Source organism: Coregonus lavaretus (assembly GCF_964263955.1).
Source record: "Coregonus lavaretus genome assembly, chromosome: 29".
Taxonomy (NCBI): Eukaryota; Metazoa; Chordata; class Actinopteri; order Salmoniformes; family Salmonidae; genus Coregonus; species Coregonus lavaretus.
In genome coordinates, this window is record NC_140016.1 from 5,367,178 (window position 1) to 5,392,991 (window position 25,814).

The 25,814-nt window shown below is 43.7% G+C and overlaps 2 protein-coding genes across 12 annotated transcripts; both read left to right on the top strand.

Annotated features, from left to right (window-relative positions):
* Positions 1-3,667: 3,667 nt before the first annotated feature.
* Positions 3,668-8,325, top strand: LOC311105049 (cytochrome b-c1 complex subunit 8-like). The gene is made up of 3 exons (XM_084147037.1): positions 3,668-3,978; positions 6,784-6,942; positions 8,154-8,325. Exons 2-3 carry the CDS (start codon positions 6,789-6,791, stop codon positions 8,246-8,248), a joined length of 249 nt encoding a protein of 82 aa, XP_084003163.1. The 5' UTR covers positions 3,668-3,978; positions 6,784-6,788; the 3' UTR covers positions 8,249-8,325.
* A 658-nt stretch (positions 8,326-8,983) lies between these two features.
* On the top strand, positions 8,984-25,623 carry LOC311104715 (heat shock 70 kDa protein 4-like). Of its 11 annotated transcripts, none has more exons than XR_014610172.1 (20): positions 8,984-9,308; positions 9,977-10,034; positions 10,427-10,567; positions 10,840-10,962; positions 11,144-11,243; positions 11,371-11,504; positions 11,741-11,985; positions 12,483-12,568; positions 12,719-12,870; positions 13,154-13,260; positions 13,387-13,520; positions 13,863-14,053; positions 14,327-14,425; positions 14,716-14,859; positions 15,078-15,203; positions 16,394-16,501; positions 17,710-17,829; positions 19,364-19,525; positions 24,674-25,240; positions 25,341-25,623. XR_014610172.1 is itself a non-coding variant. In XM_084146599.1 (19 exons), exons 1-19 carry the CDS (start codon positions 9,202-9,204, stop codon positions 24,881-24,883), a joined length of 2,547 nt encoding a protein of 848 aa, XP_084002725.1. In that variant the 5' UTR covers positions 8,984-9,201; the 3' UTR covers positions 24,884-25,623. The 11 variants fall into 11 exon arrangements, 5 of the variants coding, with proteins under 5 accessions (XP_084002725.1, XP_084002727.1, XP_084002729.1 ...); XR_014610173.1 differs by having other exon boundaries at positions 12,483-12,559; XR_014610174.1 differs by having other exon boundaries at positions 12,483-12,559; positions 24,674-25,227.
* The last annotated feature ends 191 nt before the right edge of the window (positions 25,624-25,814 follow it).

Below are 25,814 nucleotides of genomic sequence, written 5' to 3' on the forward strand. Positions count from 1 at the left end.
GACTCATTGCGAGCTCACAGAACAGAGCTCCGGGCAGCTGAGCGGAAATTGAAGAAAACTAGACTCCCTGCGGACCTGGCATCTTTTCACTCCCTCCTCTCTACATTTTCTTCATCTGTTTCTGCTGCTAAGGTCACTTTCTACCACTCTAAATTCCAAGCATCTTCCTCTAACCCTAGGAAGCTCTTTGCCACATTCTCCTCCCTGCTGATCCTCGTTTGTTAAGCCAAATGACACTGCTGGTCCTGCTCACACTGCCCTACCCTATGCTTTGACTTCTTTCTCCCCTCTCTCTCCAGATAAAATCATGCGACTTGTGACGGCAGGCCGCCCAACAACCTGCCCGCTTGACCCTATCCTCTCTTCTCCAGACCATCTCCGGTGACCTTCTCCCCTACCTCACCTCGCTGATCAACTCATCCTTGACCGCTGGCTATGTCCCTTCCGTCTTCAAGAGAGCGAGAGTTGCACCCCTTCTCAAAAAACCAACACTCGATCCCTCTGATGTCAACAACTACAGACCAGTATCCCTTCTTTCTTTTCTCTCCAAATCTATTGAGCGTGCCGTCTCTAGCCAACTCTCTTGCTATCTCTCTCAGAATGACCTTCTTGATCCAAACCAGTCAGGTTTCAAGACTGGTCATTCAACTGAGACTGCTCTTCTCTGTGTCACGGAGGCTCTCCGCACTGCTAAAGCTAACTCTCTCTCCTCTGCTCTTATCCTTCTAGACCTGTCTGCTGCCTTTGATACTGTGAACCATCAGATCCTCCTCTCCACCCTCTCCGAGCTGGGCATCTCCGGCGCAGCTCACTCTTGGATTGCGTCCTACCTGACCGGTCGCTCCTACCAAGTGGCGTGGCGAGAAGCTGTCTCCGTACCACGTGCTCTCACCACTGGTGTCCCCCAGGGCTCAGTTCTAGGCCCTCTCCTATTCTCGCTATACACCAAGTCACTTGGCTCTGTCATATCCTCACATGGCCTCTCCTATCATTGCTACGCTGACGATACACAACTAATCTTCTCCTTTCCCCCTTCTGATAACCAGGTGGCTAATCGCATCTCTGCATGTCTGGCAGACATATCAGTATGGATGACGGATCACCACCTCAAGCTGAACCTTGGCAAGACGGAGCTGCTCTTCCTCCCGGGGAAGGACTGCCCGTTCCATGATCTCGCCATCCCGGTTGACAACTCCGTTGTGTCCTCCTCCCAGAGTGCGAAGAGCCTTGGCGTGACCCTGGACAACACCCTGTCGTTCTCCGCTAACATCAAGGCGGTGACCCGATCCTGTAGGTTCATGCTCTACAACATTCGGAGAGTACGACCCTGCCTTACACAGGAAGCGGCACAGGTCCTAATCCAGGCACTTGTCATCTCCCGTCTAGATTACTGCAACTCGCTGTTGGCTGGGCTCCCTGCCTGTGCCATTAAACCCCTACAACTCATCCAGAATGCTGCAGCCCGCCTGGTGTTCAACCTTCCCAAGTTCTCTCACGTCACCCCGCTCCTCCGCACACTCCACTGGCTTCCAGTTGAAGCTCGCATCTTTAAGGAATACCTGGGATAGGATAAAGTAATCCTTCTACCCCCCCTTACCCCAACCCCCCCATTTTTATTTTCTCAGAAATAATGAGTTAGGTAGGAGGGTTTAGACATGTTGTAACTGCCTATAGTCCCGTGTAGCTCAGTTGGTAGAGCATGGTGCTTGCAACGCCAGGGTTGTGGGTTCGATTTAGACATGTGGTAAACCGTGATTGACCACACACTCCAGCACTGTAGGTGGCAGCATGCACCTTTAACGTTGGTTTGTGGACCGCCATTATAACATAGAAGAAGAAAAAAGAATGGAAGTTACTTAAGGCAATTTCTGCAAGACGTTGAACCAATCCAGAGCTTCTTATCATAGCTCAGCGAACCAGAGCAGCGACAACGCTACAAACCCATGGCATTCAACACCATAGTGCCCTCTAAGCTCATCACTAAGCTAAGGATCCTGGGACTAAACACCTCCCACTGCAACTGGATCCTGGACTTCCTGACGGGCCGCCCCCAGGTGGTAAGGGTAGGTAACAACACATCTGCCACACTGATCCTCAACACGGGGGCCCCTCAGGGGTGCGTGCTCAGTCTCCTGTACTCTCTGTTCACCCATGACTGCATGGCCAGGCACGACTCCAACACCATCATTAAGTTTGCCGACGACACAACAGTGGTAGGCCTGATCACCGATAACGATGAGACAGCCTATAGGGAGGAGGTCAGAGATCTGGCCGTGTGGTGCCAGGACAACAACCTCTCCCTCAACGTGACCAAGACAAAGGAGATGATTGTGGATTACAGGAAAAAAAAAGAGGACTGAGCACGCCCCCATTCTCATCGACGGGGCTGTAGTGGAACAGGTTGAGAGCTTCAAGTTCCTTGGTGTCCACATCACCAACGAACTATCATGGTCCAAACACACCAAGACAGTCGTGAAGAGGGCACGACAAAGCCTATTCCCCCTCAGGAGACTAAAAAGATTTGGCATGGGTCCTCAGATCCTCAAAAAATTATACAGCTGCACCATCGAGAGCATCCTGACTGGTTGCATCACCGCCTGGTATGGCAACTGCTTGGCCTCTGACCGCAAGGCACTACAGAGGGTAGTGCGTACGGCCCAGTACATCACTGGGGAAAAGCTTCCTGCCATCCAGGACCTCTATACCAGGCGGTGTCAGAGGAAGGCCCTCAAAATTGTCAAAGACTCCAGCCACCCTAGTCATAGACTGTTCTCTCTGCTACCGCACGGCAAGCGGTACCGGAGTGCCAAGTCTAGGTCCAAAAGACTTCTCAACAGCTTCTACCCCCAAGCCATAAGACTCATGAACAGCTAATCATGGCTACCCAGACTATTTGCACTGCCCCCCCACCCCATCCTTTTTACGCTGCTGCTACTCTGTTAAGTATTTATGCATAGTCACTTTAACTCTACCCACATGTACATATTACCTCAACTACCTCAACTAGCCGGTGCCCCCACACATTGACTCTGCAACGGTACCCCCCTGTATATATAGCCTCCCTACTGTCACTTTATTTTACTTCTGCTCTTTTTTTCTCAACACTTTTTTTGTTGTTGTTTTATTCTTACTTTTTTTGTTTAAAATAAATGCACTGTTGGTTAAGGGCTGTAAGTAAGCATTTCACTGTAATGTCTGCACCTGTTGTATTCGGCGCATGTGACCAATAAAATTTGATTTGATTTGATTTGATTTGACAGATGGGTATACAGATAAGATTGACTTGGGTCCCAGCCCATGTGGGGGTGGAGGGGAACGAGGCAGTAGATGTACTGGCTAAACAAGCACTTAGTAGTGGGGATGTTGATGTTGAAGTTTCCATGAGCAAGGCAGAGGCAAAAAGGCCTTATATATACAGTGATGGTGCAGAGATGGCAGGAGCAGTGGAATAGAAATAATAAGGGAAGGCATTTATTTCAAGTACAGAGGAAAGTTGGGGAGGGGAGGACGGCAGGAAGGGACAGAAGAGAGGAGGCTATTCTTACAAGATTAAGGGTGGGACACAGCCAGTTGAATAAGACATTATATGTGATAGGAAAGCATCCCACAGGAAAGTGTAATTATTGCCAGGAAACAGAGACCGTGGAGCATGTATTGCTACAGTGTGGGCAGTATCAGAGGGAAAGAGAGAGGATGAGATCTAGTATGAGGGAGAAGGGGATACAGGACATTAGTTTAAAGAGTATATATTGAGTAGAACGTCATTAGATATAGTCTCAAATATTTTGTTATCTTTTTTAAGAGCAACTGGGCTGGCAGTTAGGATTTAGTTTATCCGTGTCTCTCGCCCACACTCCAGTACAGTAGGTGGCGGTAATGCACTATAACGTTGGATGCCAACCGCCGATAAACCCCACTGAAGAAGAAGAGCAGCAACGATATCAACCTCAATTAACCCGTGTCTTGAGAAGCAGTACGGTAAGAGATACTGAACGTTTAAGGTTTTGTGATTCATTTGACAATTTTAATCACCTGTACAGGTGTCATATCAGTGTGTTCTTGAGATTTTACGAAATAAGAGTATCGTGCCATTACACACCTTTTAAATAGTGGCGTGAATGTCAAGCAAGGTCTTCACGTTAGCTACTTGTACTGGCTAGCCGGTTACCCCCGTTTGCCCTCACTCTTGTACAATCTCATTTTCTAACTTGCTAGATAGGTTTTATCGCCTTCATATTTTCTATTATCTGTCAGACACGAGTTTACGTGTCGTAGTATCACTGGGTGACAGATGTCATCGAATGTTTGGTGTTGACGATAACTTGGCTAATGTAATGTTTGCCATCCAGTTGTGCTTGGAAATTAAGGTATCACGTTTAAACATTTCTAATCCAGTCTATTGACATTGTGCATTTTTACTTACAACTATAACGCTTGTAACGCCAGGGGTAGTGGGTTCGATCCCCGGGACCACCCATACGTAAAAATGTATGCACACATGACTGTAAGTCGCTTTGGATAAAAGCGTCTGCTAAATGGCATATTATTATTATATTATTATTATTATTATTATAACTCATTTTCTTTTTAGAAATATGATTACATGACTTGTCTATTGTAGTAGCCAGCATAGGTTCCGACTTACAACTGCACTTTTGTATAAATAGTGTATGTGGACACCCCTTAAAATGAGTGGATTCGGCTATTTCAGCCACACCCATTGCTGACTGGTGTATAAAATCGAGCACAGAGCCATGTTATCTCCATAGACAAAGATTGGCAGTAGAATGACCTTACTGAAGTTGCTCAGTGATTTTCAACGTGGCACCGTCATAGGATGCCACCTTTCCAACAAGTCAGTTCGTCAAATTTCTGCCCTACTAGAGCTTCCCCGGTCAACTGTAAGTGCCGTTATTGTGAAGTGGAAACGTCTAGGAGCAACAATGGCTCAGCCGCGACGTGGTAGGCCACACAAGCTCACAGAAGAGGCCCGCCGAGTGCTGAAGCGCGCGGTTACAACGCTCACTACCAAGTTCCAAACTGCCTCTGGAAGCAATGTCAGCACAATAACTGTTCGTCTGGAGCTTCATGAAATGGGTTTCCGTGGCCAAGCAGCCGCACACAAGCCTAAGATCACCATGCTCAATTCCAAGCGTCGGCTGGAGTGGTGTAAAGCTCGCCGCCATTGGACTCTGGAGCAGTGGAAACGCGTTCTCTGGAGTGATGAATCACTCTTCACTATCTGGCAGTCTGACGGACGAATCTGGGTTGTTTGGATGCCAGGAGAACGTTACCTGCCCGACTGCATAGTGCCAACTGTAAAGTTTGGTGGAGGAGGAATAATGGTCTGGGTTGTTTTTCATGATTTGGGCTAGGCCCCTTAGTTCTAGTGAAGGGACATCTTAACGCTACAGCATACAATGACATTCTAGACGATTCTGTGCTTCCAACTTTGTGGCAACAGTTTGGGGAAGGCCCTTTCCTGTTTCAGCATGACAATGCCCCTGTGCACAAAGCAAGGTCCATACAAAAATGCTTTGTCGATTGGTGCGGGAGAACTTGACTGGCCTGCACAGAGCCCTGCCCTCAACCCCATCGAACACCTTTGGGATGAATTGGAATGCCGACTGCGAGCCAGGATAAACATTAATTACCAACATCAGTGCCCAACCTCACTAATACTCTTGTGGCTGAATGGAAGCAAGTCCACGCAGCAATGTTCCAACATCTAGTGGAAAGCCTTCCCAGAAGAGTGGATGCTGTTATAGCAGCAAAGGGGGGACCAACTCCATATTAATGCCCATGATTTTGGAATGAGATGTTTGACAAGCTGGTGTCCACATACTTTTGGTCATGTAGTGTACCTCAATCCAAGGATGAAAAATTGCATTTTACTCAGAATTGTCCCATTATCCCAACTGTTACACTGAGAGGATTGAATGACTGCTAGTTTAAGTAAACTGCTGTTTTCGTCCTCGTGCTAGCTAGCAGTAGCCATTATGGAATGGCACTTCGCATTGGAACAACAAAGGAGCTGATTGGCTGACACTGCCATTCCAAAATGGCTGCTGTGGCTTCTGCTACCTAGCATGAAGACAAAAAGGGTAGTTTTCCAGAAAAACTAGCAGTCGCTCAATCTGGATTGAGGTACATTTTGAGCCATATCTTGCGCCGGCTCCGCTGTGTATTAATCTAAACAGGAAGCCTGTCTGACCCCAGTGCAGCTATAAGCAATCGTAGGATCAGAATATATTCTGGCTACTATTGTGGAAGACTGGCTGGCTGTCATGTTTGCCATTTTCTTAAGAAGAGGAGATGCACAGTTGCCTGGCTACCCAAACTCCTTGCTCCGGGCCAAACGCTAAGCCACGCCCACAGAAGTTAGTTTCTTCTCCGCAATGAGTCTGGATCTGAGTACCTCCCCGACGATTTCTAGAATGCAAACGCATTCTAACCGTTTTGATTGGTCCCCAGAAACCGATGGATTGGGCCAGAGCCAGAATACCCGTGGGTAAAACGGCATTTAAAAAAATTAGTAATTGATACTCTTGATTGGTGGAATCGCTGATGACTTTGTTTTGTAAAACACCTCTCGTTTTGTCATCACCACAAACAATGGTAGTCTCAGACTGAAGTATGTAGCGAACTTAAAACAGCTGAATAGTTCAGTTTGTCATCAGGCAAGATGCACATTGCATTAATGCCATTAACGTTAGTTGTGTGACGACTGCATTGCACAATCTAAACTACTGCACCTTTTTCCTCATCGATACTCCTCTCTAGACACCATGGGTCGTCACTTTGGGGATTTGGCCAAGATCAGGCATGTGATTACCTACAGTCTGTCCCCCTTCGAGCAGAGGGCTTTCCCCAACTACTTCTCTAAAGGAATCCCCAACGTCTGGAGACGATTCACATCATCCGTCTTCAAAGTTGCCCCCCGTAAGTACTCCCAGAGTTTAGACGTTGCTTTCTGGGAAGAACTATGCAGGATAATTCCCCGTTATCAAACATCTCCATCCATATTCTGGAGTTATATTTTTTTCTCATTTTCAAATTTGCTCTAGTCCTGATAAATATGGCCTCATGTAGCCCAATATTAGACCACTGATTTAATTAGTTAATAAGACAAGGTCTATGGGCATTCCATAGTGACAGCGTGCAAAATAAGTAATGGTCCAATGACTACCTGCTAGCAGCGTGTCCCACGTCCGACGCTACATCCACAATCGGTAGAACGGTTCCGGTTGGAGAATCACTGTTTGCATCGCCGAGCAGTGAACGAGAAACTATTAAATCCAGTTTAGACGCTACCCCCCTCCCCAAATCAAAACCAAACATGGATTCCATGTTGTATTCTCACTTTGTCCGCACACCGGTCTATTTCACACCTGTTTGTCTTCATCAGCCTCCCAATATGGGCACCATGCTGCCTCCGACGGGAAGTAGAGGAAACGTGCCTGCAAAGCCAGCACAACATTGGCATCCGTAGTAGGTTTTGATTTGGGCAGGGGGTTGTATCTAAACTGGATTTAATCGTTTCTTGTTCACTGCTCGGCGACACAAACGGTGATTCTCCAATTGGAACCGTTCTACCGATTTTTATGGATGTAGCTTGGGACGTGGGACACATGCTGCTAGCAGGTAGTCATTGGACCATTACTTATCTCGCACACTGTCACTATGGAATGCCCATAGACCTCGTCTTTATTAATTTGAGGTCTAATATTGGGCTAGGCCTCATGTAGGTAATGAACACGTGGATATTAAGGCCTCTACATAGCTATTCAACTACAACCTACCTAACCGTCTGTAGACGGCTGAAATAATCTTCCCAGTGTGTAGTCTGTTCACTGTAGTTGGATAGATGTGTAGAAGCTTTTAGACTACTGTTGTGCTTCCGAAAGCCATGTCCATTGCGACTTAGTCTACGAGAGTGGTGCTCTGAGGCACACTGTAAAGACCTCCCGTTACAATTTCTGTCTGCCCATTGTTAAAATTCCTGACTCTTTGCATGTTTAAATGGCCTAACTAAACATGTATCTTTCAGTACATGCCTCCCAAGTACTGAAATGTATCTTTCAGTGTATGCCTCCCAAGCCACATCCCTGTTTTCAGTCGCTAACCTATCTTCTCCGGTTCTTCTTTTCCAGCAATGATCTGCATGTACCTGACCTACACCTGGGGAAACCATGTCCACTCAGAAGGAAAGAGGAAGGTCGCTGCCGACTACAAGAATGAAGAGTGAAACCTTTCATCATGCTACTTTGTCTATTCCTGTTTAAACCTTCACTGTATGTTTCGTCAATAAAGATGATATTTATCAGAAAAGTGTTATTTTTTCCTCTGTTTGATACTGCCTTACCTGGATATTTGGGGTTAATGATTTGCCATCTTTAGCCTGAGGTATAAATGAGAATGACCCGTCATTTGTCACTTAGTGTTAGTGTAAAGTTACAAAACAATATTACACAGCAATGAGGTTACTGCTCAACACAAATTTACACCGGCTAACAGGTCTATATAAAATATTGACGTATGTTGTCACAAGCAGTGGTGTGGGCAATATCAGGTCACATCTACATAATAAAAAGTAGAATACAAGAGCATTAATATCAAGCAAGAAACAAAAGTTTAATGCCATTGTAGTTCTAGACATTAAGATAACCATTTTCTTTCTAACTCACCAGATGATGAACATTGAGTATTTCATGAGTTATATTTACCATAACATTTAATGTAAAAAAAAAAAAAAAAAAAAAAAAAAGTATCTAATTCAATACATTTTGTATTTTTGGAATAATTTGTCACATTTAATCCAGAACGGTCCATAGAATGAACCCAGATAGCATGAACATACCTTTCCTGTGCTAGTCTCTCTACACATCCGCGTTGCCTCTCACAATGTTGAAATGGTCCGCCTATGGGTTGTGGTTTCCGAGACCTTTGCGGTCCTGCCCATGGGACTGTTATCCTGACCTCCATGTTGAAGTCGGCTTGTTCGTAGGCATCAACGATTTGCCGGCTAGTAGCGCACGCAGTTGCAGCTTCATGGAACTAGGGAGGGATAATGAATTAAACCAGAACGTATATTGATACATTCAGTTTGCGGTCTTGTCTGTTATATTTAGGAGTTAACTGTTAGCCTATATTGTGCTTTTTCCCTAGTATTATCTGTTTATTGAGTAACATTTCGCGAAGATGTCTGTGGTAGGATTCGACGTCGGTTTCCTGAACTGCTATGTAGCGGTAGCTCGAGCCGGAGGAATAGAAACTGTAGCCAATGAATACAGCGATCGATGTACACCGTAAGTGACATTTATATTTGGTGTGGCTTATCCTATTTGGTGTGAATTGTAATTTTCAACCAGTTTGCCTCTAAAGTGATTGAGAAAATAGAGGGATGGGAACACATTTTGTGGCCTTGACAGCGCGACAGACAAGGGAGGTGCGCTAACAAGCTAGCGGGCTAACATTAGCCTAGCCGAGCAACTCGCTAGTTAACGTCAAGCGTTGCAACACAACACGTGAATGTTATTGCTAGCTAGACCGATCAACCCATGACTTGTAAAAACGAGCAATCGTTGTACTCTGTTAGCTATTTTACCAATTAAACGTTACGTCATTTGACTTTTGAAACCTTAACTTACATTCCTCACGTAACATCTTGAGTGTTTTCGAAGACAATGGGGGTTAATTGTTGTCCCCCCCTTTCAAGGGGTTCATTTTTCAATAAAGTATGAATGGGCGCATGAATGCGACTGGGAGGAGGCCTGCAATTTCTTGACATCAGTGGACTTGTTCATAGGAATCATGTGTATTCTGATTTGTATTACTAGCCAGCTAATAAAACACATTTAGATTGGCAATTTAATGCTACTGTGTTATACTAGCTAGCGCTGTTATCTTATTATGGAGAGACCCGTGAAAACAGACAAGCATTTTACTGATGTTTATTCCGCTGTCATTCTTTCAGAGCATGCGTGTCATTTGGACCGCGGAATCGATCTATTGGTGCAGCTGCTAAAAGCCAGGTATGTTTTGAGAGGGCGACCTCTACTTGATAATTTATTTGACTAGTGACACGTTGAGTGTGAATCTTCTAGCAAGTTCTATGGTTTTCTGCTTATGCATAGAAATAGGGATTTCATATCCAGGCCAATATTTAATTACCCGATGGAACTATTAAAAACAGAAGAGAAAATCATTATGCATTCATGCCCTCAAAGGACCCTAAATAAATCCATGGGGTCAATTTTGCCAGTCTTTTTATATCTAAAGTATTTGATCAGGGATTTCAACTGTTCCATAATTACTAATTGCTCCTTCCCCATTAGGTAGCAAATCATTAAAGTACTTTTTAATGTGAGATAATTATTTATTTTGCATAATGCATCATGTTCTTTCCCCGTTAATCCCAAATCAGGTCGTCACAAACTGCAAGAACACAGTCCAAGGGTTCAAGAGATTTCATGGCCGGGCGTTCTATGATCCGTACATCCAGAGTTTGAAATCCAGCCTGGTTTACGACCTGGCACAGATGCCTTCGGGCACCACTGGCATCAAGGTAAGGAGAGAAAACCATGAAGATTAGATCTGGTTAAAAGGGTGGGGAATATATTAATTGGCCTAATGGAGAGATGGGTCCCTTTGAGTGCCAGATAGATTACTCATCATCCTTGTCTAATCTGTAATCAACATAGATATTGGTTGTGTATCTGTCTGTCTTTGCCGTATAATACTTTCATGTGTTATTCTGTATTGTACTCTACCTGTGTGAACCCTAAAATCAATCAAGCAATACTTTACAATGACAACTGGTGTCTGTGTGTCCTTTAGGTGATGTACATGGAGGAGGAGAAGGTGTTCAGCATTGAGCAGGTCACTGCCATGCTTCTGACCAAGATGAAGGAGACAGCTGAGCATGCACTGAAGAAACCCGTGGCTGATTGCGTTGTCTCTGTGAGTATCAATCTGCAGTGTGCTAGTGTGCACTGGGCGCTACGCTTTACTATAAAGACCAGGAATTTGGTCATATGTAAAACTGAGTTTGGAACAGTTACACTAAAGACCAGATATGAAAAACAATTTGGTTCAGTTTTTATGCCTGCTGGCTAATCACAGCCTATGTCATCCTCCCCAGGTCCCCTGCTACTACACGGACGCAGAGAGGAGATCAGTGGTGGACGCAGCACAGATCGCTGGACTCAACTGTCTGAGGCTCATGAATGAGACAACTGCAGGTATGGGGAGAGCTGTGTTGACCCCTAACAGAGTTACTGTAACTATTTAACTCAACCACATCTTATTTGATATTAAGGCGATTTGCTGTTTCATAATTAATAATGATTATACATATCTTCCTTCCAGTGGCGTTGGCGTATGGGATCTACAAGCAGGACCTCCCTGCACCAGAGGAGAAGCCCAGGATTGTGGTGTTTGTAGACATTGGACACTCTGGATACCAGACCTCTGTCTGTGCCTTCAACAAAGGCAAGCTGAAGGTGGGTGTCTTTTATCAGGAGGCTATGTGGGTCATGCTGATTCTACGAAATTACATTTTTTACTGAAATGTCCACGAAGGAGTTACAGACAACTTCAATAACCTCTTGGCTATTAAACAAAACAAGTGCTCTAGGGCCCAGAGTTGTTCTGGTCAGGTCACATGGGCTCAGGAAAAACTCCCAGCCCTCATAATTCGTTTTTCATATTTTGTAATACCATTTCTTCCCCCCCTCAGATCCTTGCGACGGCCTGCGACCCGGAGCTGGGCGGGAAGGACTTTGACGAGATGCTGGTGAGACACTTCTGTGAGGAGTTTGGGAAGAAGTACAAGCTGGACGTGAAGACCAAGCCCAGGGCTCTGGTCAGGCTCTACCAGGAGTGTGAGAAACTCAAGAAGCTGATGAGCGCCAACTCCTCAGACCTGCCCCTCAACATCGAGTGCTTTATGAACGACATTGACGTCTCCGGGAAACTCAACAGGTATAGTGTTTTGTAGTCTATGAGATTGTTGTTATCGCAATTGAGCACCTTCTTGATGTGGTCCTTAATGTGTTCAACAGTTAAGAGTCTTACATGATCTACAGTACTAGATATTAGTTATTATTTTTTGTCTGTGATGAAATTACCAAATGAGTTATATTGCAAGTTTAGTGACACCTTAGAACGCATTGTGGTCCTTGAAATCGAATGGCTTTATCACAGAAATTGCATGTTGACGATGCATACATATGTAGGAACTTATTTGACCAGTTTGTCAAGGCAGGTAAATAATCTTGCAGCAACATTATAATTAATGAATATTTTTGTAGGGGTTGATATTTTTTTTTAGTTAGGGCAAATCAAGTCTGACATTTTAAATTGGAAATTACAAACTTTAGAAGCGTTTTTAAACCTTGAATACACTACAAATACGTTCCCTGCAACAACAGGGTGATCAAATTATGATTCTGCATCTGTATTTTCGAAAAAATTTCTAGGGGTCAGTTTGAGGAGATGTGTGCTGACGTTCTGGCCAGAGTGGAGGCACCGCTGCACAACCTGATGGAGCAAGCCAGTGAGTATCGTAGGTTTGCATATAACTTGCTTGAATCTCAGTACAGAATTTATCTTTGTGTATAACATTGAGCATTGAGTGTTGTCTTTATAGCATTGAGTTATGTCAGTGACTGTCAGTTCTGATTGGTGCCTTTCTTCCTGGTTCCTGTCCAATCAGAGCTTAAGAAGGAGGACATCTATGCGGTGGAAATAGTGGGAGGGGCCTCCCGTATCCCGTCTGTCAAAGAGAGGATCAGCAAATTCTTTGGGAAGGAGCTGAGCACCACCCTGAATGCTGATGAGGCTGTGGCCAGAGGATGTGCCCTGCAGGTCTGATGGTCTTGCTCTGTTTCCCCCCCTCCTGACCTTAAAATACCCTTTGGACATCCAGGATTTGCTTGCACAGCAAATGTAGATAAGAATACAAAAGTTAGCCTCCAAACGCTTATTTACTATTACATGTCAATTTTGGAGTAGTAATGATCATGATTCCAACGTTTATTGCTGTCATTCTTACCAGTAGGTCCTAATTCATTGTTGATTTCTACTGAGATATGGTGATGGAATAATGGTTTGCCTTCCTGCTAAGAATATCCCCTGTCTGCCTCCTCAGTGTGCAATCCTGTCCCCTGCATTCAAAGTGCGTGAGTTCTCCATCACAGATGCAGTTGCTTACCCCATCTCTCTGAAATGGAACTCTGCTGCAGAGGAAGGCTTGAGGTAAACTACAATACATATCTTTGGTTTATAATCACGATTGATTTGATAGATTTTTTGTGGGATGGCTTCATTGTAGTTATTTTACTGCTAATAAACTAGACTGTTTATGCGTGTTGTCCATTGTAGCGACTGCGAGGTATTCCCAAAGAACCATGCTGCACCCTTCTCCAAAGTGTTGACTTTCTACCGGAGGGAGCCTTTCTCTCTGGAAGCCTACTACAACACCCCCAAAGAGCTGCCGTACCCCGACCCCACCATAGGTATGTACACTGCATTGAATCCACTATGAACCACGCACCTGTGGGTCCTGTTCTCTCTCTGCAAACAGTGTCTTCTATAGAAACGTAGTCAGTCCATGCATCCTAGCAGCATTATCTTTTCGAAAAGGCCTGTGGACTACAGTTTGCAATATGAAACTTATCATTGACTTGCCCATTGATTTTTTTGTTGTTGTATTAAAACAAATGTATAACCGTTTTTGTCAAGTGTCTGTAATGCAAGTTTCCCCTTATAAAGTATATCCCAGTGTGTCATCAGTATTTCCTGTGAAATGTACCGTCTGTGTGCCATTACCACCTTATTTCCTGTGTCCTCTCCTCCAGGTCAGTTTGTGATCCAGAAGGTGGTACCCCAGGCGTCTGGGGAGAGCTCTAAGGTCAAGGTGAAGGTGAGGGTCAACATCCACGGCATCTTCAGCGTCTCCTCAGCCTCTCTGGTGGAGGTCCAGAAGACAGAGGAGGGAGAGGAGCCCATGGACACAGAACAGCAGGCAACACCAGAGAAGGAGGAAGAGGTGATTGTTAATAATAATATTCATTCAATTTGAATGTAGGATTTGTTTTACCTAAGTGTCTTTGTCAGGATTCACTACACAGACAATTACAGTTGACTTGAAAGTCCATTGAAAGATAGGCCAACAAATGTGCTATTAAACCATACAACCTGAGGACAAGGGGCTTCAGTTAGGTACAGTACTATATTGTGATGACACTGCTATCTGGATGTCTGTCTGTCCTATCATTGGCCAGAGATGTGGTGTTAATGAAGTGCCCTGCCATCTCTGCAGGGCAAAATGCAGACTGACCAGGATGAGACGAAGGCCCAAGGAGATGGACAGAACGAGGCAGAAGAGGAGAAGAAGACGTCAGAGAATGAGGAGATGGAGGTAACAGTGAATATTCCGTCTATGTTGTGACACATTTGACATCTATGATCATGACGTTTATGGTAGCGTTCTGCACTTTCTGTCCTGGAGGACGGCAGTTTGTATAGACTTAGACAAAAGCAAATAGCCTGGTCCCAGATCAGTTTGTGTTGTCTTGCCAATGACCAGCTGACCAGACAGAACAAACCCATCTAGGAGCAGGCTGAAAAACGCTCACCAGGAGTGAAGAGCACTACTTTATGGATATTTAGTCTTAATGATGCCGTTTCCCTCTCATCTCCCCCCCCCAGACCTCCACAGAGAAGAAGAAGTCTGACCAGCCTCCCCAGGCCAAGAAGCCCAAAGTCAAGACAAAAGTCCTGGAGCTTCCCATCGAGAACAGCCCCCAGTGGGAGCTGGCCATCGACATGCTCAACCTCTTTGTAGAAAATGAGGTAATTAAAAAATCTGACATCTATGGATTGTTTTGTGTCTCCTTACTGCTATCCTCTCTGTGTCTTTGGTATCTATATTTCTCTGTCTGTCTATTCTGTCGTTCTGTATTGTATTCATCCGGCTGGTTCTATACACTTGTCTTTTACATGTTTCTCTCTCTGTTTTGAGTAGTGCTTGAAGAGTGTTCTGTGGTTTATTGATTTGTTTGTTTGCACAGGGTAAGATGATCATGCAGGACAAGCTGGAGAAGGAGAGGAACGACGCTAAGAATTACGTGGAAGAGTATGTGTACGACATGAGGGACAAACTGCACGGCAGGCTGGAGAAATTTGTCAGTGAAGCTGTGAGTACTGTGGCTTTTTCTGTGGCTTTCTGTGGTACTTCCAACGCTTGTCTGAAATTAGCTGCCCATGAAACACAAACATGTTTCTTAAAGGGATACTTTGGGATTTCGACAATGAAGCCCTCCCTGTAACTACTTCCCCATTGTCAGATGAACTCATGGAAGTAGATAAACGGCTCATTGCCAAAATCCTGAAGTATCCCATTAACAACAATATATATAAAGGATTTTATAATACTGTATATCAGAATTGTATTCTCTGTAACATGTTAATGACAGTGTGTTGACTTTGATTGTTGTAGGACTGTATGTTAATGCCTGTGTTTTGACTGTGTTAGGATCGGGACATCCTGTCGTTACAACTGGAGGACACAGAGAACTGGCTGTATGTTAATGCCTGTGTTTTGACTGTGTTAGGATCGGGACATCCTGTCGTTACAACTGGAGGACACAGAGAACTGGCTGTATGTTAATGACTGTGTTAGGATCGGGACATCCTGTCGTTACAACTGGAGGACACAGAGAACTGGCTGTATGTTAATGCCTGTGTTTTGACTGTGTTAGGATCGGGACATCCTGTCGTTACAACTGGAGGACACAGAGAACTGGCTGTATGTTAATGACTGTGTTTTGACTGTGTAGGATCGGGACATCCTGTCGTTACAACTGGAGGACACAGAGAACTGGCTGTATGTTAATGCCTGTGTTTTGACTGTGTTAGGATCGGGACATCCTGTCGTTACAACTGGAGGACACAGAGAACTGGCTGTATGTTAATGACTGTGTTTTGACTGTGTAGGATCGGGACATCCTGTCGTTACAACTGGAGGACACAGAGAACTGGCTGTATGTTAATGACTGTGTTTTGACTGTGTAGGATCGGGACATCCTGTCGTTACAACTGGAGGACACAGAGAACTGGCTGTATGTTAATGACTGTGTTTTGACTGTGTAGGATCGGGACATCCTGTCGTTACAACTGGAGGACACAGAGAACTGGCTGTATGTTAATGCCTGTGTTTTGACTGTGTAGGATCGGGACGTCCTGTCGTTACAACTGGAGGACACAGAGAACTGGCTGTATGTTAATGCCTGTGTTTTGACTGTGTTAGGATCGGGACATCCTGTCGTTACAACTGGAGGACACAGAGAACTGGCTGTATGTTAATGCCTGTGTTTTGACTGTGTAGGATCGGGACGTCCTGTCGTTACAACTGGAGGACACAGAGAACTGGCTGTATGAAGATGGAGAGGACCAACCTAAACAACAGTACATCGACAAACTGGTCGAGCTGAAGGTAAAGCACTGTCACTATGGGCCAGTTTCCCAGACCCTGATTAAGCCTAGTCTGAGGTAATGCTTTCCTTTGTCATTATAGTCACGCCGGTATGCATTGCTGTTTTCTTTCTGTCTGTCTGTGTCTCTCTGTGTCTCTGTCTCTCTCTGTATAAGCACTTTGTGACATCTGCTGATGTAAAAAAAAGGCTTTATAAATAGATTTGATTGGTTGAAGATCATCTCCCTACCATCATATCTAAGCCAATGTGACACCAATGTCGATGAAAATGTACAAATCAACTTGATTGAAGGTTTACAACACACTCCTCGCCATGAGCCGTCCGGCCGTTCCCGAGAACCACATACCGGATTTTTAACAGGGTCGTTAGCAATTCAGTTTTTAAAAGTATTTTCTGCGCCTACCTAGCTCAAATTCTAGACGTCAGATTAAAGCGAGACTACAGCGTCCATAAAGTGACCGTTTTGACGTAAAATAATTCGGATTAACTGAGTTTGTTGGTGCAACGGTTTTTATTCCATTTATATAATTCATCGCTCGTTTCCCTCCGTTAACAACGATGTCATACCTTTTTGTAGCATTTCTGACAATGCTACATATTTTAAGGCCAATCTCAAGAGTTCTATTTAACTGGGTCGAGCAACTCCTGTTGTTCGGCAACAACACAGCTGCTGCGGCCGGCAACAGGCTACCAGTCCATAAGAAGTGTCTGAGAACAAAACAAGGCTACTGTAGATAACTGGTGGTATTCAAGCTGAGGTTAAACAGATATTTTGATTAGCTAGGTAGGTAGCTAGCTAGCTAAAGTTACCTAGTCTGTTTGAGAAGGTTTGAATGCTAAGCAACCTGCATACACATTGTTTGAAGTGCAATAGACCAATATAGCTACTGTAGTAGGTCAAAGTTGTATGCTGGAAAACCTTGGCAGAGCATGGGTTTCAGGCCAATGCCTACTTTTTTTGTTGTTTTTAAATTGTCATTATGAGTTAAAGTCCTGTCAACTCAATTGTGTGTTCTGCAAATTTGTGTTACATTTCGACAAAGTCAGATGAAAGTAGCGTCACCAAAGTTTGAAAAATGAGTTTCATTGCTGTGTCACTGACGCTCTATCTGAAAATGCCTAGCTTCCTCCTCAGTCTAGTTCAACACAGTTGAAATGGGTTGGATTAGCCAATGTGTCTGGCATAAGTGTTGTCTGATGTCTCCAGAAACTGGGCCAGCCTATCCAGGAGAGGTACATGGAGTCTGAAGAAAGACCTAGAGCCTTCGATGAGATGGGGAAACAGATCCAGATGTACATGAAGATCGTTGAAGCTTATAAAACCAAGGTACCACTGCCCTTATAAAACCAAGGTTCCAGAGGTCTAGAAATAATCAGATTCATTTGGATCATAATGCTCAGTAGGCTCCACAGAACTACAAACATCATTCAATTAAACAAACAGAAGTTGACAATGTTTGCATTTCAGGAATGACAATGTGTATTGTATTATGCTACTAAATGGATGTAATATACATTTATTATTATTATTATTACACACTTTGCTACAATGGACTACATCTTTATTCTTTGCGTACCCCAGGAGGAGCAGGTATGACTGAGAAATCTTAGAAATACTACTAGTAATAGAAATGTAGTATAGTGCAGTCGCTAATGCTAGAATACACCATTGCCTTACGTCAGAACTCTCGTCCCTCAGTGCAGACGGAATCGACACACTATCTGACATAAGACAATGAGAATACACTAGAATAGTTATGTTATCTCAACCAGCTTCACCTGGAATGCTTTTCTAACAGTCTTGAATGAGTTCCCACATATGCTGAGCACTTGTTGGCTGCTTTTCCTTCATTCTGCGGTCCAACTCATCCCAAACCATCGCAATTGGGTTGAGGTCGGGTGATTGTGGAGGCCAGGTCTTCTAATGCAGCACTCCATCACTCTCCTTCTTGGTCAAATAGCCCTTAGACAGCCTGGAGGTGTGTTGGGTCATTGTCCTGTTGAAAAAAAAATGTGTTCTCAAATTTGGACTCATCAGAACAAAGGACAGATTTCCACCGGTCTAATGTCCATTGCTTGTGTTTCTTGGCCCAAGCAAGTTTCTTCTTATTATTGGTGTCCGTTAGTAGTGGTTTTCTTTGAACCCTGTGAAGCATTTATTTGGGCTGCAATTTCTGAGGCTGGTAACTCTAATGAACTTATCCTCTGCAGCAGAGGTAACTCTGGGTCTTCCATTCCTGTGGCGGTCCTCATGAGAGCCAGTTTCATAGCGCTTGATGGTTTTTGCGACTGCACTTGAAGAAACTTTCGAAGTTCTTGAAATTTTCTGGATTGACTGACCTTCATGTCTTAAAGTAATGATGGACTGTGCTCTTTGCTTATTTGAGCTGTTCTTGCCATAATATGGACTTGGTCTTTTACCAAATCTTCTGTATCTTCTGTAAACCCCCCCTACCTTGTCACAACACAACTGATTGGCTCAAACGCATTAAGAAGGAAAGAAATTCCACAAATAAACTTTTAAGAAGGCACACCTGTTAATTGAAATGCATTCCTGGTGACTACCTCGTGAAGCTGGTTGAGAGAATGCCAAGAGTGTGCAAATCTATCATCAAGGCAAAGGGTGGCTATTTGAAGAATCTCAAATATAAAATATATATTTTGATTTGTTTAACACTTTTTTTTTGGTTACTACATGATTCCATATGTGTTATTTCATAGTTTAGATGTCTTCACTATTATTCCACAATGTAGAAAATATTTAAAAAATTAAGAAAAACCCTGGAATGAGTAGGTGTATCCAAACATTTGACTGGTACTGTATGTTAGACGGTTTCTTTGGTTGTCTTTCCATCCCCCAGGAGGAGCAGTATGACCATCTGGACCAGGAAGACATCAACAAGGTGGATAAGATGGTGAATGAAGCCATGATCTGGCTGAACAGTAAGATGAACCAACAGAGTAAACTGAGCTTGACTGTGGAGCCTGCGGTTAGAGTCCGAGAGATACAGGACAAGACTAAGGTGAGACTATCTACTCTACTACTAACTACAGTACTGCTAACTACTCTACTACTAACTACAGTACTGCTAACTACTCTACTACTAACTACAGTACTGCTAACTAACTACTCTACTACTAACTACAGTACTGCTAACTAACTACTCTACTACTAACTACAGTACTGCTAACTAACTGCTCTACTGATAACTAACTACAGTACTGCTAACTAACTGCTCTACTGATAACTAACTACAGTACTGCTAACTAACTGCTCTACTGATAACTAACTACAGTACTGCTAACTAACTGCTCTACTGATAACTAACTACTCTACTGCTAACTAACTACTCTACTGCTAACTACTCTACTGCTAACTAACTACTCTACTGCTAACTAACTACAGTATTGCAAACGAACTACACTATCACTAACTACTCTACTACTAACTACAGTACTGCTAACTACTCTACTGATAACTAACTACTCTACTGATAACTAACTACTCTACTGCTAACTAACTACAGTATTGCAAACGAACTACACTATCACTAACTACTCTACTACTAACTACAGTACTGCTAACTAACTGCTCTACTGATAACTAACTACAGTACTGCTAACTAACTACTCTACTGCTAACTAACTACAGTATTGCAAACGAACTACACTATCACTAACTGCTCTACTGCTAACTACTCTACTGCTAAATAACTACTCTACTGCTAAATAACTACTCTACTGCTAACTAACTACTCTACTGCTAACTAACTACTCTACTGCTAACTAACTACAGTATTGCAAACGAACTACACTATCACTAACTACTCTACTACTAACTACAGTACTGCTAACTAACTGCTCTACTGCTAACTACTCTACTGCTAAATAACTACTCTACTGCTAACTAACTACTCTACTGCTAACTAACTACAGTATTGCAAACGAACTACACTATCACTAACTACTCTACTACTAACTACAGTACTGCTAACTAACTACTACTGACTACAGTACTGTTAACTACTCTACCACTAACTACTCTACTGCTAACTAACTACTCTACCACTAACTACAGTACTGCTAACTAACTACTCTACTACTAATACTGTTAGTCAGAGAGATACAGGTTAAAGCTAAGGTTAGAATAACTACAGTACTAACGGCTAGTCAGGGTCAGAGAGATACAGGGTAAAGCTAAGGTTAGAATAACTACAGTACTAACGGCTAGTCTGCTGTCAGGGTCAGAGAGATACAGGGTAAAGCTAAGGTTAGAATAACTACAGTACTAACGGCTAGTCTGCTGTCAGGGTCAGAGAGATACAGGGTAAAGCTAAGGTTAGAATAACTACAGTACTAACGGCTAGTCTGCTGTCAGGGTCAGAGAGATACAGGGTAAAGCTAAGGTTAGAATAACTACAGTACTAACGGCTAGTCTGCTGTCAGGGTCAGAGAGATACAGGGTAAAGCTAAGGTTAGAATAACTACAGGACTAACGGCTAGTCTGCTGTCAGGGTCAGAGAGATACAGGGTAAAGCTAAGGTTAGAATAACTACAGTACTAACGGCTAGTCTGCTGTCAGGGTCAGAGAGATACAGGGTAAAGCTAAGGTTAGAATAACTACAGTACTAACGGCTAGTCTGCTGTCAGGGTCAGAGAGATACAGGGTAAAGCTAAGGTTAGAATAACTACAGTACTAACGGCTAGTCTGCTGTCAGGGTCAGAGAGATACAGGGTAAAGCTAAGGTTAGAATAACTACAGTACTAACGGCTAGTCTGCTGTCAGGGTCAGAGAGATACAGGGTAAAGCTAAGGTTAGAATAACTACAGTACTAACGGCTAGTCTGCTGTCAGGGTCAGAGAGATACAGGGTAAAGCTAAGGTTAGAATAACTACAGGACTAACGGCTAGTCTGCTGTCAGGGTCAGAGAGATACAGGGTAAAGCTAAGGTTAGAATAACTACAGGACTAACGGCTAGTCTGCTGTCAGGGTCAGAGAGATACAGGGTAAAGCTAAGGTTAGAATAACTACAGGACTAACGGCTAGTCAGGGTCAGAGAGATACAGGGTAAAGCTAAGGTTAGAATAACTACAGTACTAACGGCTAGTCAGGGTCAGAGAGATACAGGGTAAAGCTAAGGTTAGAATAACTACAGTACTAACGGCTAGTCTGCTGTCAGGGTCAGAGAGATACAGGGTAAAGCTAAGGTTAGAATAACTACAGTACTAACGGCTAGTCTGCTGTCAGGGTCAGAGAGATACAGGGTAAAGCTAAGGTTAGAATAACTACAGTACTAACGGCTAGTCAGGGTCAGAGAGATACAGGGTAAAGCTAAGGTTAGAATAACTACAGTACTAACGGCTAGTCTGCTGTCAGGGTCAGAGAGATACAGGGTAAAGCTAAGGTTAGAATAACTACAGGACTAACGGCTAGTCTGCTGTCAGGGTCAGAGAGATACAGGGTAAAGCTAAGGTTAGAATAACTACAGGACTAACGGCTAGTCTGCTGTCAGGGTCAGAGAGATACAGGGTAAAGCTAAGGTTAGAATAACTACAGGACTAACGGCTAGTCAGGGTCAGAGAGATACAGGGTAAAGCTAAGGTTAGAATAACTACAGTACTAACGGCTAGTCTGCTGTCAGGGTCAGAGAGATACAGGGTAAAGCTAAGGTTAGAATAACTACAGTACTAACGGCTAGTCTGCTGTCAGGGTCAGAGAGATACAGGGTAAAGCTAAGGTTAGAATAACTACAGTACTAACGGCTAGTCAGGGTCAGAGAGATACAGGGTAAAGCTAAGGTTAGAATAACTACAGTACTAACGGCTAGTCTGCTGTCAGGGTCAGAGAGATACAGGGTAAAGCTAAGGTTAGAATAACTACAGTACTAACGGCTAGTCTGCTGTCAGGGTCAGAGAGATACAGGGTAAAGCTAAGGTTAGAATAACTAATTTTTTTTTTTTTTTTTTTTTTTTTTTTTTTTTTTTTTTTTTTTTTACATTTAGCAGACGCTCTTATCCAGAGCGACTTACAGGAGCAATTAGGGTTAAGTGCCTTGCTCAAGGGCACATCGACAGATTTTTCACCTAGTCGGCTCGGGGATTAGAACCAGCGACCTTTCGGTTACTGGCACAACGCTCTTAACCACTAAGCTACCTGCCGCCCCACACAGTACTAACTACAGTACTAACGGCTAGACTGCTGTCAGGGTCAGAGAGATACAGGGTAAAGCTAAGGTTAGAATAACTACAGTACTAACGGCTAGACTGCTGTCAGGGTCAGAGAGATACAGGGTAAAGCTAAGGTTAGAATAACTACAGTACTAACGGCTAGTCTGCTGTCAGGGTCAGAGAGATACAGGGTAAAGCTAAGGTTAGAATAACTACAGTACTAACGGCTAGTCTGCTGTCAGGGTCAGAGAGATACAGGGTAAAGCTAAGGTTAGAATAACTACAGTACTAACGGCTAGTCTGCTGTCAGGGTCAGAGAGATACAGGGTAAAGCTAAGGTTAGAATAACTACAGTACTAACGGCTAGTCTGCTGTCAGGGTCAGAGAGATACAGGGTAAAGCTAAGGTTAGAATAACTACAGTACTAACGGCTAGTCTGCTGTCAGGGTCAGAGAGATACAGGGTAAAGCTAAGGTTAGAATAACTACAGTACTAACGGCTAGTCTGCTGTCAGGGTCAGAGAGATACAGGGTAAAGCTAAGGTTAGAATAACTACAGGACTAACGGCTAGTCTGCTGTCAGGGTCAGAGAGATACAGGGTAAAGCTAAGGTTAGAATAACTACAGTACTAACGGCTAGTCTGCTGTCAGGGTCAGAGAGATACAGGGTAAAGCTAAGGTTAGAATAACTACAGGACTAACGGTTAGTCTGCTGTCAGGGTCAGAGAGATGTTTGACGATATTCTAACAAAAATAACAACTTGCGGTTACTGCTTATGAATTCAACATTCATGTGTTATGAAGTCCTTATGTAGGGACCCTTCTGGTAAAGTGTTACCCAACCTTGCAACCAATGTTCCCTCAACATTTTTGGGGCACTGAGCAAATTTTAGGGATTGTGAGCGGGAACTTGAATGTTGTGAGAATGTTGTGCATTTACAGTGAACACTGAGGCTGTACCCTTACAGTTTTAGACAGTTGCCAATAGGCTGTTGTGGCTATTTGAGCATAATGTATGCCTACCAACAAAACCAATGGAGAAAATCCCATAACATTTACACATGGACATAGCTTTTGATTTCTATGATATAGCATACAGTAGCGAATAGGCTACCCCTCTGCCTATTGGCTTATTTACACTGCCCCTTTAATTAAGACATAAGCTTTTTACCTGACTGGCTTTTCAAAGACAGCTTGAAATGTGCTCTTGTAGGAAGCAGTAACTCCACATTGCTGACCTATACTTATATATGACTGGGCTTGCTGACCAATACTTCTAAATAACTGGGCTAATAACTCGCTAACTAGCAAAGAATATCAACAAATGTGCGCACGCGCGGCTCTGCGCTCTGATCTGAAAAGCTCGCGGGTGATTGAAAGGGCTAACGTTACCCCAGTCAATAGGATTCTACTCCGTTGCGCTCTGGCGCGGCCTACAACAAAATCACAGACTCAGTCTTGCAAAGTTAGATTTTGTTTTGGTTTGTTGCATTGAAAAGGGGCTGATACAATGTTGATTAGATCACAGAAAAACGATGTCTATATAGTGGAAACTAATGGGCGATCTCAGTGAAGTTCAATCTCTTGCGTCTCTGCGCTGCATGGCATTTCTTCTGCGCTGCAGTCCTGGAGGAAGCGCGCAAGAGCGCAGTTTACATTTACATTTTAGTCATTTAGCAGACGCTCTTATCCAGAGCGACTTACAGTTAGTGAGTGCGTGCATTTTCATACATATTTTCATACTTCCCCCTGTGGGAAACGAACCCATAACCCTGGCGTTGCAAGCGCCATGCTCTACCAACTGAGCTACATGGGACTTAGTTTAGAGGGAACATTGCTTGCAACCAAGCTTTACTGTAAATATTGCCTTTTGGTCATGAATCTCATTCTACTACTGTAATAATGCATGCCAGCATTCTGCTTATCCAACTCAACATTACTTGCACATGATCCCATGATATGCTTGCACAATTATTTGTAACATTCACTCTTCCCCCTCAATAGGAGCTGTACTCTGCCTGCAACCCCATCGTGACCAAGCCCAAGCCCAAGGTGGAGCTGCCTAAGGACGACAAGGCAGGGGAGCAGAATGGACCAGTCAACGGCCAGGAGAAAGCCCCAGCAGAGGGCACCGAGGAGGGGACCGCTGACAGCACAGGCAACCCCCCCTCCACGGAATCCACCGAACCAAGACCTGACATGGACCTTGACTAAGCAGACAGACAGGCAGCAACCAGTGTCTCCTCTACCAGGGTCTGTGTCTTCATCTGAGAGTAGTGTCTCCTTCCATGTTTCCTTGTTGCCTTCCCCATTCAGATCTGATAGGACTGGATAGATGAGTTCAACGAAAGCATTATGGCAAAAAAACAAAACTCTACCTGCATGGTCTACCAAAAGGCATGCTGGATATATTAAGTACAGTACTGTAGCACATTGCTTATGTCTTATCTATCTTGTCATATCTGTTGCGATAAGGAAGGAATCAAACTAGGCAACAAGGGAAGGAGGCAAGGTGCTGGATTGAGACGCAGCCCAGATGTACCAGCGCTACTAGTGAAGTGTCAACTCTTTGCTTGAGTCTGAAATGGCACCCTATTCACTATATAGTGCACTACTTTTGGCCAGAACCCATATGGCCCTGATCAAAAGTAGTGTACTATATAGGGAATAGGGTGCCATTTCAGATGCACACATTCACTCCACATGTCAATGCAGGTGGCATACTGTAATTTAGGCACATTGACCCCAGTACCTGATGATGATGATGGTGTATTTCTGCTGCCAATAGCATGTCCATTCTTTTTTTCTTGCTGAAATAAAATTGAAAGAACCAACTGTAATACGCCTGTTGTTTGACGATGAGCGCTGTATGATGGTATTTATTTCTGTTGTGTGCTCTCTAACTGTTCCGGGTCATTGTCACAATTTGGTTTTAATAAAGTTATTGAAAACCGCTTCACGCAGCCCTTATTTCAACATTTTAGAGGAATGCACAGTTTCGTTCTCAGGCTGTTTTGACTGAAACGACTCAATATCTCCATCTGCTGGCCTTTGGGCTATATTTTGACTGTATGGCTATCTACAGACGTTTGTATTTTACCCTAATTTCTTAAACGTCACCAATGCAATGAAAACGGTCTCTCAT